The sequence below is a fragment of the Podarcis tiliguerta genome (genome assembly GCF_965153285.1).
Source record: "Podarcis tiliguerta genome assembly, chromosome: 8".
NCBI lineage: Eukaryota > Metazoa > Chordata > Lepidosauria > Squamata > Lacertidae > Podarcis > Podarcis tiliguerta.
Window position 1 is genome coordinate 40,217,484 of NC_139541.1, and position 11,918 is coordinate 40,229,401.

An 11,918-nucleotide genomic window follows, 5' to 3' on the forward strand; every position below is an offset into this window, starting at 1 on the left:
GTGAAAAAGCATGGAAGGAGAGCCTCAAGGGACAAGGCTAGAATTCTTGAGATCTTCATATCAGTGCAGAAGGGAATCTGCATGCAGATTAGAGACTGCTGAACATGCAGGTTGGCTGCAAGAGGTTTTTATATACTCTGTGCAGGCTTGGTAGGGAGCAGGCATTGGCTGTAGAGACAGAAACGTGTGCTCTGCCAGGACGTGTGGAAAAAACCTCTGTCTTCTTCCATAGGCTGAATTGCCCATGGGGCCGTGGTTTCTTGTGAACGTTCTTCACTCATTTTCAGCATTCTGTCCTCTGCACTTCTTTAGAGGTTTGCTTGTGCAAAAGGAAGAGGACTGGGCAATGTGAAGCACAAGACGAGATTACTGGGAGGTGTGAAAATGATTTGCTTGAAACCAGAAAGTGTCTTCCAAACTTTGTAGCAGAAATACAAATTGGTTGAATTTCAGCAAGTTGTACAAGTGGTGAGGAAGGTGTGGGTGTGTTTGCTTGCCTCCCATAGCTGCCCTGTTAATTCACATTATAAATGAGCACCAATCCTGATTAAGGATTGTTAATGATGTGTTGCAGTTGTGCTGTTATTGATCAACCCAGGCATGACTACTAAGATGCTCTTACAGTATGTGTGCAGTTGGCGTCTTGACTCCTCAGTCCTTGCCTGAACCTTTTGCAAATGGAGCATTTTACGTAGCTTGGTCTTTCTGTGAGAGCTGTTGTGTGGATAAAGGAGGCTGATTCTGCAGTTTCACATGCCAGGAAATGGGAGGGAGCATACAGCTCTATATAGCTAGGCCCACAGGTGGGTCAGGTAGGACCATGAGCTAGCAACAATAAAGTGAAATTCATATGTAATGTTTATCTTTGTCAAATGGGTACAATGAGAGCAGGGGGTGCTAAATCCGGGTAAGTGTGTATGTTTACAGCTGTGTGTAGACACACATGTGTACATGCTTGCAACTCTCTGTGGTGCAGCATCGACAGGAATCAGGTCTGGATTTGCCCACACCATCACAGGTCCTCCAGGTACAACACTCTCTCACTCTTTTGCACTGACATGGGCTGGAGACTGAATCTGTTCCCTGCCCCCAGCTGATTGCAGCCATGCAGAATCTTGCCCACTTCTCCCGGCCCAGGCCTGGCCTGTGTTCTGTTTCCTGGTCACAACAGAAAGTTGGCAGCTGCCTCTTCTGCACAGTGCCCACCTGTGTCCTTGGCACATTGCAGAGTACCGTGATAGGAGAGACAAGACACAGGTCCCTGCCCCAAGGACCTCACAGATATGCTTCAGTAGGCAAGGGAAGTGACACACAAATGAAGTACAAGCACAGCAGGAGAGGAATAGAGTAGATGCCATGATGCAGTTAGGTAACTTCAGACTCTGGACTTTGCGAGGGCACTTTAGATAGCAGGGTATATTATTCCACTCAGCCCTGCTGCATTTGGGGGCCCTCCTGCCCCGAGAGCATTACTGAACACATGCAAATTACAGTCCTGGATGTTTAGGCTTTTTTCAGTTACTAATGAGTCCTGGATCTTGTTTCAGGCACTATTCCTTCAGCTGCCTGTACTAATAGATGCTGTTGTTTTAACCCCTTTGAAAAATGGCAATTGCTCTAAAGCAGCTGGCCCTTCAACCTCCTGAGGCCACAGCTGTTTCTGTGCTGGATGTGTGTGAGGGGATTCATTTTGCCATAGGCTGTGGCACAGCATAGTATGCCTGCTGGAGTTAGCGGGACCTTGTGTGTGTGACCCATGCCCTTGGTACTGCAGGCGTCTGTGCAGAGGTTGATGTGCCAAGGAGCCTCCCTGCTCTGGGTGGGCGAATGGAAGAATATTGAAAACTTCTTTTTCATCCCTTCCAGCCATGTACAAAAAGTTGGGCCTGGCACCTTATCCTCTAGGGGTGGCATCCCACTTTTATTTCCCATCCCTTCCATGGTGTGGGGATGAAGCTTCGGTGGCCCAGCCTGCACTGCTTTCTGGGTGACAGATATGCAAGCTCCATGTCTACATATTCCTTTTCAACCTGCTTATTGTTTCCCAAGGAGCCTTTTCCAATTTCAGATGACAATAAAAAGAGATTTTGGGAATTTGAGACTTGTGTTCTCTGATACTGTGAATTCAGAACCTCAGGCCAGGTCAAACAATTTATCCATTCAGACCAATATTGTGTAGTTTTGACAGGCACCACCAGTTCTACCAGGACCTTAGCTGAGACCTCCCATCACTCCATCCCTGAAGCCAGTAGGGCCTGCCAGGATTTTAGGTGTGATCTTCTGCCTGCAAAGCATGACTATATGGAAACCCACTGTGTTCAGTTAGGCAGGGTAACTCCCTAACAACTCTGCATTTAAACCCTATCTAGTTACTGAGCTCCAACAGCAGGTCACCTGTGAAAAGGAGCAAAACCTCCACACTTGTTTCCCACTGGCTTCAGTCTAATTTAAGCAACCTACAGCAGGAGCCCCACGCCACCCAGTGACATTAAAAAATGTGCCCCCCCCCTTGCTTTTGCAAACTCCAAGCTGTAGGAACAAATTCAGGATGTAGAGAGGTGGGTGTGGCCAGTGATTTGATGGTTTTGGAGATTTGGTTTTAATTTCCTGGATTCAACTTTTACCCTCTTCCTGGCACCCCCAGCCGGCAGCCAGTTTGCACTGAAGTTGCTTCTGCCTGCCTCTTCTTCCCCCCACAATGACTCCTCACCTTGCCTACAGTCTTGTCCTGCAGTTCTGGCCCCTGCAGTGGTGTTGCTTCAAACTAAGAACACAAGGTGGCACTCTTGAGCCACAGTCCCAGGAAGGGAAGCAGAGACGCTGCCACCAGATGTTGCCCAACCAGGAACTTCCCATCCCAGGAAACGGGAACACAGGAAATTGCTTTATACTGAGTCAGGCCGCATGCCAATCTAGCTCAGTATTGTCAAAAATAATTGGCAGCACCTCTCCAGGGTTTCAGCCGTGGGTCTCTCCCAGGTCTACCTGAAGAGGATTGAACCTGAGACCTTCTGCATGCAAAGCAGGTGCTCTATCACGGATGCCATTCCCAACTCACATTTCCTGTCACTCCACTGCAGTTCAACTCAAACCACAAAAACATCTGGCCACGTCAGGCCTGGTGCTCTTCATTTTGCATTCATTTTGCGAATCTCCATGAGCAAAGTGCTTTCTTCCAATGTACTCTAACCTTACCCCATACCTCTCCTGCTCAGCCCCTCAGAGAGAGGCTGTTCTGTGCATTCACTTATAAGCTTATCTTCATTTATTGCAATACACGTGGCCTGGTGCTTTGCTTTGGGCCAATAATTCAGCGCCTGCAATGCTTAGCTTGGTTCCACTCTGCCAGAGGGCCAGCAGGAATGAGGGGTGTCTAGCGCAATGAATTGCCTCTGCATGCACTGCAGAACCATGGAGTTTCCTAAATCATGAGTGAGCTGGAGTTAGAGGGAAGGATCAAAACTCCTTCCTCCCCACAATAAATATCTGGATGCTTATAGAACACAATCTGTGGCTCTCTTCACTGCATAGATTGACACTGCAAGAGGGCAGTGACGTACTTGTCTGTTTTGTAGCATGTCCCTCCTCCACTGATATCAACATTTGCCTGCCCACATGGTCCCCATTCTCTTCCTTTCTTTGAACTCAAGTCAAAGACGACATATGTAGCCAGCTGAGCCCTCCATCAGAGACTCGGGAAAGTTCGTTGCACCTTAGCTTGCCATAATCTTGAGGACAGAGATCACGGCACCCCACAAGCCATGTGCTGAGCCCATCACCTACGAAACCAGCCAAGACTGTGACTTCAGTTTACGTGGGACACTGGGAGGCCGGCAATCTCTTTCATCAAGACCATCTCGGGGAAGGATCTATTGCCTGCCAGGTTGTGGGACCCGAGGCTCAAGATGTGCAGCCTGAACAGGACCAGGAGGTGGAGATACAGGATGGTGGGTTGGGCTCTGCTTCCTTGGAGGTGGGACTCCTAGGTGCTGCTTTCCCTACTTATTCTCCTGCGTGGAAACTGCAGCCCCACTTGTCGTTTGGCGACTCTCCTCTGAACAGCCTCTCGTTACCAGGATGTCTGCATCGGATCGGGTAGTGGTGGTGCTTGGCGGAGCTGGCACAGTGGGCTCTGGCATTGTCAAGGCGCTGCTGGAGAAAGGTAAGGCGTGCCTTCCATCTCGCAAGAGCCTGGGTCGAGATTTATTGACTGTGTCTGTGTGTGTCTACCTGAATGCATATACTTGGGGCTGTCTGAGTCCAGCAGCTGCACATTCAACTATCTTTCCATAGTGTTCTGATCTGTTTGACTCCTGCTACCAATTGTTTCTACCAAGCGGTGATGAGCTCCAAATATACCACGGAAGTTCTAATATTCTAACATCAGGCATGTGTGTGTGTTGAGGAGGACAGTATCTGTGACTACTGTGCTTTTTGGAAGCACTTTGCACACACCCAGAAGCCACTTGTGTCTCTCGCATTAACTCATGTGCCCGAGGCCTGAGCCCTAGCATTAAAAACAGTTGCCAAGTCCAGTCTGAGCTCTGTTTCATCAGCTGTTCTGCCATCAATCAAACATAGGAGCTGATACAATGGCATCCGTGCCCCCTCCTTGTGCCCAGGGCGTTGCCTCCTCTGATCCTTTGTCATCTGTGCAGGCTTCCAGGTTGCTGTCGTTTCTCGAGACAGAAGCAGATTGGAGAAGCTGAAACAGTTTCTGCCTCCACCAGCCTGCCAGCGCCTCCACACCCTGGTTGGGGACGTAGGTAAGACTTTGTGTGTAAGACCTCGGCTGCGGTGCTTCTGAGGGCCATTAGTGTGGGGCTGCTGTGGGGAAATACTGGGCAGAGGGAGTGGGGGCTGAAATGTATGGATGGTGGAGAAATTTGTTTTAGTTTGTATCTAAAGGTGATTCTGTCAAATCTGCACTTTCCGAACTAATATGCAAACCAAAACACAACTGTTCTTCAAAGCTGATATTTATCCAAATGCAATTCTCCAACTGCCTGTGTTTACAAGAATGCATATATGAGGGGAAAGTGTGCATTAGAATGCAGAAAACAAGATGCTAAAAATAAATTATATTGAGGGAAACTGCTTGCAAAAAAAGTGTACATTATTCAAAACTGCATATAAAAATGTGGTTTTTGGAGAACTTAACACTAAAATGCTGGCAAATTTTTTTTAAAAAACCCTCAAATTTCTGCAAAAATGTGGAGAATTGAATTTGTTTAGACAAATGAGAAACCGAGAGAAGCGAAACAGGCAGGTCCTTCCATCCCTGCTGGAACGGTATCTCCATAATGGAGGCGGCTGGGCTGAATGGTGGAGGGGGCACAAATTTATTGAGGTGTCCAGAGCTAGGAAAAGGGAAGGCAGAAGGCGCCCAGCGACAGGCAGCCTGTACGGCCCCCTCCAGCAAAGAGCTGATCAAGGCTGCCTTCAGAAAAGCAGAGCCAAAGGCAGCCTTTGCATGAATCTGGGGAAGCATTTCAGGATTTGCATTTTGGCGGCCAGCATCGAAAGATATTGTGATAAAATTAAGGCAGCAATGTGCACCACTGCAGTAAACTCCCACATACAATCCTATAGCCTTTAGAATTCAAGGTACTTTATAAATAAAAAGAGAAGAAGGTGATGGTCTATAACTGGGAACATTGAAGAAAAAGAAAAGAAATAGGAGAAAGTACCTGAATTCTCCTGGGAAAATACAAATTCAAATTGTTGCAAGGAAACTCAAGCCTACTTTTTCTTTTCTTTTTAAGGAAGCCCTGACAGTTGAGGGCACTTCTCTCTCTCTTTTGAGGTTTAAAGATGAATCCCCAGCATGCTCAGTGGAGCTTTAGTTGAGCCAAGTATGCTGTCATCTCTCCACCAAATAACTGGGGTCCCTTGGCCAACTGCCCCTGCACAGGATGTCACAGTTGCCATGGGATGCACCAGCCTGTAATCTGGGTCACTGACGCTGCAATCCTTATGGACCATTTACACCTGCAAGGCAGCCATAGCATCCTATCTGCAGGATACAGGCATCATGCTGTTATTGGCAGGCCACCTGTAGGTGAAGACCCTTGGGTGGCCTTGTTTTTTTTCTTCCTCCATGATTTTGGCAGGAGGGGAAAGGCTCTGGGCTGTTTGGGAGGACAGATTGATAATGCTGGGGAATGCAGCCACCTGGTCTCACTATCTCTGCTCCTAAATTTATCCCATCCATCCAGGTTCTGAGGAAGGTGCAGAGGCAGCCAAGGAGGCTCTGCTGAAGAGCACTGGGAAGGTGACGGACGTGGTGTCCTCCTTGGGCTTCAGCTGGTGGCAAGGGGGTCCCCCTCTCACTCAGACCCTGAAGGAGCTGCACCGGGTGAGCAGGGAAATAGATCAGAAACAGGGGTGCCTCTAGACTGTCCCTGTTTTGCAGGAAGGATTCTAGTGCATACCAGGAATGTAGGTTTGTGCAATTGGCTCTGTCACCCTAAGACAACAAATCCACTTTTTAAAATTTAGAAAACTGGCCTTTTTTTTGCAGTAAATTAAGTGATGGGGAAATGCATTAATGGGAACAGGGGTACCAACTTGAATAAAATATTGTAGGGGCCCAAGTAAGCCCCTGCCCTGCATAATTAATCACATGATGTATTGTACACACCATTTGAATGGGAATTCCCATCAACTTTGTGGGGGCCTGGCCCCCTCAAATATTTTATTGTGGGGGCCGAAGCCCCCATGGCCCCTAGGAGTTGGCTCCTATGAATGGGAAGATGCATAAAGACCCCACAAGGACATCAGGTTCAATGCTCATATATGACCTGCCTGCAAGAAAATCAGATAGGACACTGCATAACTTCTGTGTAAGCTTTGTGCAAGCAAAACAGATTGTCTGGAGGAACCCAAAGTTATCCAGATCAACCCTCTCCCATTCTCTTTCCTTCTCCCTCTCTCTGATGGATAGATTCTGTTTGCTGGCTTTTGGGTCCATTTCTATGATAATGGTACTCTTCCCCTGAGTTGGGCTTGTTGGCAGTCTGCAATTATATACTGGAAAGTGCTATAGCATTTTTAACACATCTCTGCACATTGGAGCAGCACTTCCTCTTTGATGCTGGCCAAGCCAGGGTTGAGGGCTACCATCAGGTAGAATGTTGATAGAAACACTAGAAGTGGCAGCAGTGCTTTTAAGCAATGCAGAAAGCTGGGACAGGAATAACTGGCCACAGATCATGGTTTGTAGTGGCAGAGAGGCGGATTCCTAATTTTAAGAAAACTGTAACTGGATCACATTTGCAGAAGAGGTGTGATTGTGTGGATCTCCTCTTTTGGAGACTCTTGGGATACTTCAGCTGGGGCAATGAACACGGGTGTCCCTCTGTTTCCTCTCCCCCAGGTCCTGGACACCCTCCTTCTCAGCACCTTCACTGCCTGGAAGGCCTTCTTCCCCCTCGTGAAGGACAACGCAGATGGAACCTACACTTTCATCACTGGTGAGATGAGCTGGGTTGGTCTGCAGAAGATAACTTTGGGGAGATAACTTTTGCTGGGGCTTCGGCCAGCCTCTCTTGCCCAGTAGCAATAGAAATGCACCTTTGGTTTCAGTTCGCAGGCCCTCATTGCTTTCCATACCCTCTTTCCAATTAACTCCTGCATGCCTGAGCATGTGGGCAGATGACCAGCATTTGTGGGGCAGCAGCTTGTGCCTCGTGGGGCTAGGTTGGCAGGGACTGAGCCATCATTGGCACAAAAGCTGCCCTGTTGAGAGCTACCCAGGCACATGGGAAGAAGCTGCCTTTTACCAGATTGGACTTGTTAGCCCAGTGTTGCCTTCTCAGACTAGCAGTGGCTGGAGTCTCAAGGCACTTCCAGACGGGATTCAATCACATACCAACAAATTCAGGTTGCGCAATTATAGTTGGGCAGGAAGTCTTGCACCACAAACCTGCTCCTCCCACAAAGACTGGACTTTTTGCAATAAGGGAATTGATGGGGAAATGCACTGGAAAATGTCTCATCAAAGCAGATATTCTCATAGTTGTCAACGTTTCCCTTTTTTAAAGGGAAATTCCCTTATTCCGAATAGGATTCCTAGCAAGAAAAGGGAAAAGTTGACAGCTATGGATATTCTACATCATCAAAGTTGTCTGGGAGGTCTCCCATTGGCTGCAAACATATCCTTTTAGATGGAAAGAGCGAGGACTGAACCCTGGACCTTCTGACTCAGCCACTGGTGGTGATGGCAGCTCCTTCCTTCCTTCCCGCCCAGCTAAATCAGCTTTTCTGTTTCAGGAGGGGCTGGGGAGCGCCTCCTCATGCCAGGCACAGGCTTCCTGACACTGGGGGCAGCGGGGGCCTTGGCCTTTTCCCTCATGGTCCGTGAGGAGTACCCAGATGTTCCTTGCAAGCTGAATGAGGTCAGTGCTGGGTTTGTTGGTGGGTCAGCCAGCTTCCTACCCACGTGGGGAGTAATTTTGCCCTCCCAGGGCTGTAATTAGTGGAGTGTTCAGCATCTAAGAACATAAGAAGAGCCTGCTGGATCAGGCCCACAGGCCCACCTAGTCCAGCACCCTGTTCTCACAGCTGCTCCAACTGGAAACCTGCAAGCAGCAGCTGAGCACAAGAGCAGACTCCTGTCCTGTGGTTGCCAGCAACTGGGATTCAGAAGGATACTGCCTCCAGCCATAGAGGCAGAGCATAGCCAGCATGGCTAGTAGCCAGATCAACAGCCAATGTGGCACCCAGGAGATGCTGTTTGGTCCTGACTCCCATCAATCCCCGCATAGCTCAATAATAAGGGAAGATGGGGATGTAGTCCATGTTGGCTACTGATCTGTGGGGTTGGTTTCCCTTGCAGGAGAGAGAGCTAGAGGCTTTGAGGTTTCTCTGTGAAATGTGTGTGTGTGTGTGTGTGTGTGTGTGTGTGTGTGTGTGTGTAGAATAGTCCCCAGGCAGACTCAACCTTGATGCTCAGTGCTCCCCCTACAGCTCCTTCCAAGCCTCTTTCTAGCACCAAACCCAGCAGATCTTCAGCGGAACCTTTAACTCACTCAGAACTTTGGGGAAAACCTTCTGAATGACTGGGATCAAAGCAACCCCATTAGGCAGGGTGTTGCTGGCATCAGTCTGCCTCAGTAGACAATGGCGGACTGCAGGTGGGGCAGTTGAAGGTGCCCAGTTGTGCTGCTAGAGGTTCACCATGGGTCTGGGATAAATGAAATGGCCACTGACTTTAATTGATCCCAGTGAGCCGCAAGTCTCTGACTGGCAGGGTCCATCCAGCAGGGATGCAAATGTCCATCCAGCAAATGTGGCTGCACTACAACTCCCATCATCCCTGACCACTGGCTGTGTTGGGTGCTGGGAGTCTGAATCCAACAATGTCTGGGGGGCTTCCCAATTGTGCGCAGATCAGTGGGCGGCTGGTGCAGCCTCTCTCTCCCCCCCGCCCCCATGTCTCTTCTGGCACTATTTTGGCTTTCCCCGGCAGGTGAAAATCAACATGGGTGTGACGACGCCAGAGCGCCTGGGCCCCGGGTACGTGAGCCACCTGGAGGTGGGAGAGGCCGTGGCTTCCCTGGTGGACAAGAGGATCGTCTCACATACGGTGCTGAGCGCCAGCTCGCCTGCTGACCTCAAGACCCTGGCGCTGGAAGGGAAGCTTTGAGGCACCGGCTAGGAGACTTGCCAGCCATACCCACCCATAATCCTTCCCCTTATGCCACCCCCCCCCTGTCTCTCCTTGGTGCCTGACTGGTAGGGAAAGGGTGCTTTTCAGCCCCAAGGCTCCTTCTCTCCTGCTTTGGCCCTTCTTCAGAGCCAGATGGGCACAGAAAGGGAGCATCAACATCACACATAGAAACCGGCATGAGCCACTTCAGGGAGGTAGTGGATCATCTGGTGGTGGATCTGATTGAGAGAGGGAGAAACTCCTCTGAGCAACCAAACCTGACCCTCCCAAGGGAAACTTTGGTCCTCTAGCTGGTTGCACATCAACAACCTGCCCGGAGAGTCTTGTGGTGGGTGGGCTTGCAAGATTGGGCAGGGATAAGGAGAAACATCAAGTCCAAGTGGTCACGAAAGCGGGTTTAAGGAGGCCGGGGGCATGCTGGGCATTTGTGGCTTGGTTCAGAGGGGCCCCTCTTATCCCAGAAACAAGATGGGTTGCTTTGGGAGTTGCCTATCGAGCAACCCCTGCTTTGGGGACTCGCTGTGTGTCCTACATGCCCACCCAACCCTTTTGGACGACTTTGACGATGTCCTGTCTTCCAGGCAGATGGTTCCAACCTCCACGGCACCAGTTTCCTTGCTCTAAAGACACCCTGCCCTTGAGTCTATCTCCCCCGCCAGCCCATCCTAAGTGCAGCCCAGCATTTGGAAATGGCCTGTGGCCCACCTAGCCTGGAGAGGAGGGTGCAGGAGAGAGACAGAGATGCCAACAGCCAAGCACTCGCTGCACATTCCTGTCCCCGTCTTGCCATGTTCATTTGCACCTTTCACTAAACATTTTATTATATTTAATAAACCCTTAATACTGTCTATTGTGCTTTCCTTTCCTTGCTCTCGCTCTCCCTCTTTCTTTTAAGTGCCTTTTGGAGGAGGTCTTGGGGGGGGGTGCTGGTTGGGCATCTGCCTTCTGGGGTGGGTGACTAAAGGTACAGGTAAAGGTACCCCTGCCCGTACGGGCCAGTCGTGTCCGACTCTGGAGTTGTGCGCCCATCTCACTTAAGAGGCCGGGGGCCAGCGCTGTCCAAAGACACTTCCGGGTCACGTGGCCAGCATGACAAGCTGCATCTGGCGATCCAGCGCAGCACACGGAAACGCCGTTTACCTTCCCGCTGGTAAGCGGTCCCTATTTATCTACTTGCACCCGGGGGTGCTTTCGAACTGCTAGGTTGGCAGGCGCTGGGACCGAGCAACGGGAGCGCACATCGCTGCGGGGATTCGAACCGCCGACCTGACGATCAGCAAGTCCTAGGCGCTGAGATTTTACCCACAGCGCCACCCGCGTCCCCTTATGCCACCCCCCTTATGGGGTGGGTGACTACAGGGTAGCAATAAACAGCAGCCCCAATTGATATTTGCAAGGGTTAATACTGAGGAGAAGGGGGTGTTGCAAGGACCCTTTTGAATCTGGGCAGATATCAGGCACCATTTCAGACCCCTCTCCTAGATGAAGCAAAGCACGTTTTCAATCCACACGAACCAACCCATTCCAAAGCAAGGATTTTGCAGCAATGCAATCATATTTGGGAGAGCTCAGCACCGAAGGTCCCTGCCTGGCTCCCACTAGCTGTTTTCCAAGGCCCCCTCCTTTCCAGAGAAAGTACGTGCCTTTCTGCAAGGAAAGAAAAAAGAATGAGAAGCATCTCATCTCCCTTTCTGGTGGGCAGGAGTTTTTGTGTTAAACGATTTCTAAGGAAGAACAAAGGGGCCATACATGCAGAAGCTGGAGGGGAGTCAGGAAAACCCCACCCAGAGGGCAGATTGTTGTCTTTGAAAACACACCCCTCTTGTTAAGATACCACAAGATGTTTGGTAAGGTCCTTCTTACAGGCCTGTGAAGAGAGAGATTTTAAATGAATATAAACTTCTCTTTGAGACTCACTGTAAATTGCCTCTATCCCCTGCCCTGGTCCAGCTCAATGGTGGCAGAACCATTCAAATCACATTTACATTCAAGAGGGCCATGTGGCTTTGTTTCAATTGCAGCAGAAAAGAACTCTTATAGGGTTTTTTTTTTGGGGGGGGGGGGGTTCAGTCTGAATGACACCCATGGGTCCATTCCAAACCTGTGATTCTGTGTCTGTGGGGTAAGAGACAGGTGACAGCTCCTTCATTAAGGCAATGGCTTTAACTGGCTAGTTAAGTACTGCCATTTACATGCCCAAAGAGGTTGTCTTGATGCCATAGAGACAAATGGGTGGGATTTTTCT

At 49.7% G+C, this 11,918-nt stretch overlaps 1 protein-coding gene across 1 annotated transcript; it reads left to right on the plus strand.

Moving 5' to 3' along the window:
- Nucleotides 1-1,254: 1,254 nt before the first annotated feature.
- Nucleotides 1,255-10,521, plus strand: LOC310684999 (farnesol dehydrogenase-like). The gene is made up of 6 exons (XM_083456518.1): nt 1,255-4,162; nt 4,659-4,766; nt 6,219-6,358; nt 7,379-7,475; nt 8,275-8,399; nt 9,473-10,521. The coding sequence occupies exons 1-6, from the start codon at nt 4,078-4,080 to the stop codon at nt 9,647-9,649; spliced, it is 732 nt and encodes a 243-aa protein (XP_083312644.1). The 5' UTR covers nt 1,255-4,077; the 3' UTR covers nt 9,650-10,521.
- Nucleotides 10,522-11,918: the final 1,397 nt, after the last annotated feature.

Excerpts from the sequence above, each read along its gene's own strand:
- LOC310684999 (XM_083456518.1), top strand. The coding sequence starts at position 4,078 with ATGTCTGCATCGGATCGGGTAGTGGTGGTGCTTGGCGGAGCTGGCACA. Across the intron at positions 4,163-4,658 it reads CAAGGCGCTGCTGGAGAAAG|GCTTCCAGGTTGCTGTCGTT; the intron begins GTAAGGCGTGCC and ends TCATCTGTGCAG. Across the intron at positions 8,400-9,472 it reads TTCCTTGCAAGCTGAATGAG|GTGAAAATCAACATGGGTGT; the intron begins GTCAGTGCTGGG and ends TTTCCCCGGCAG.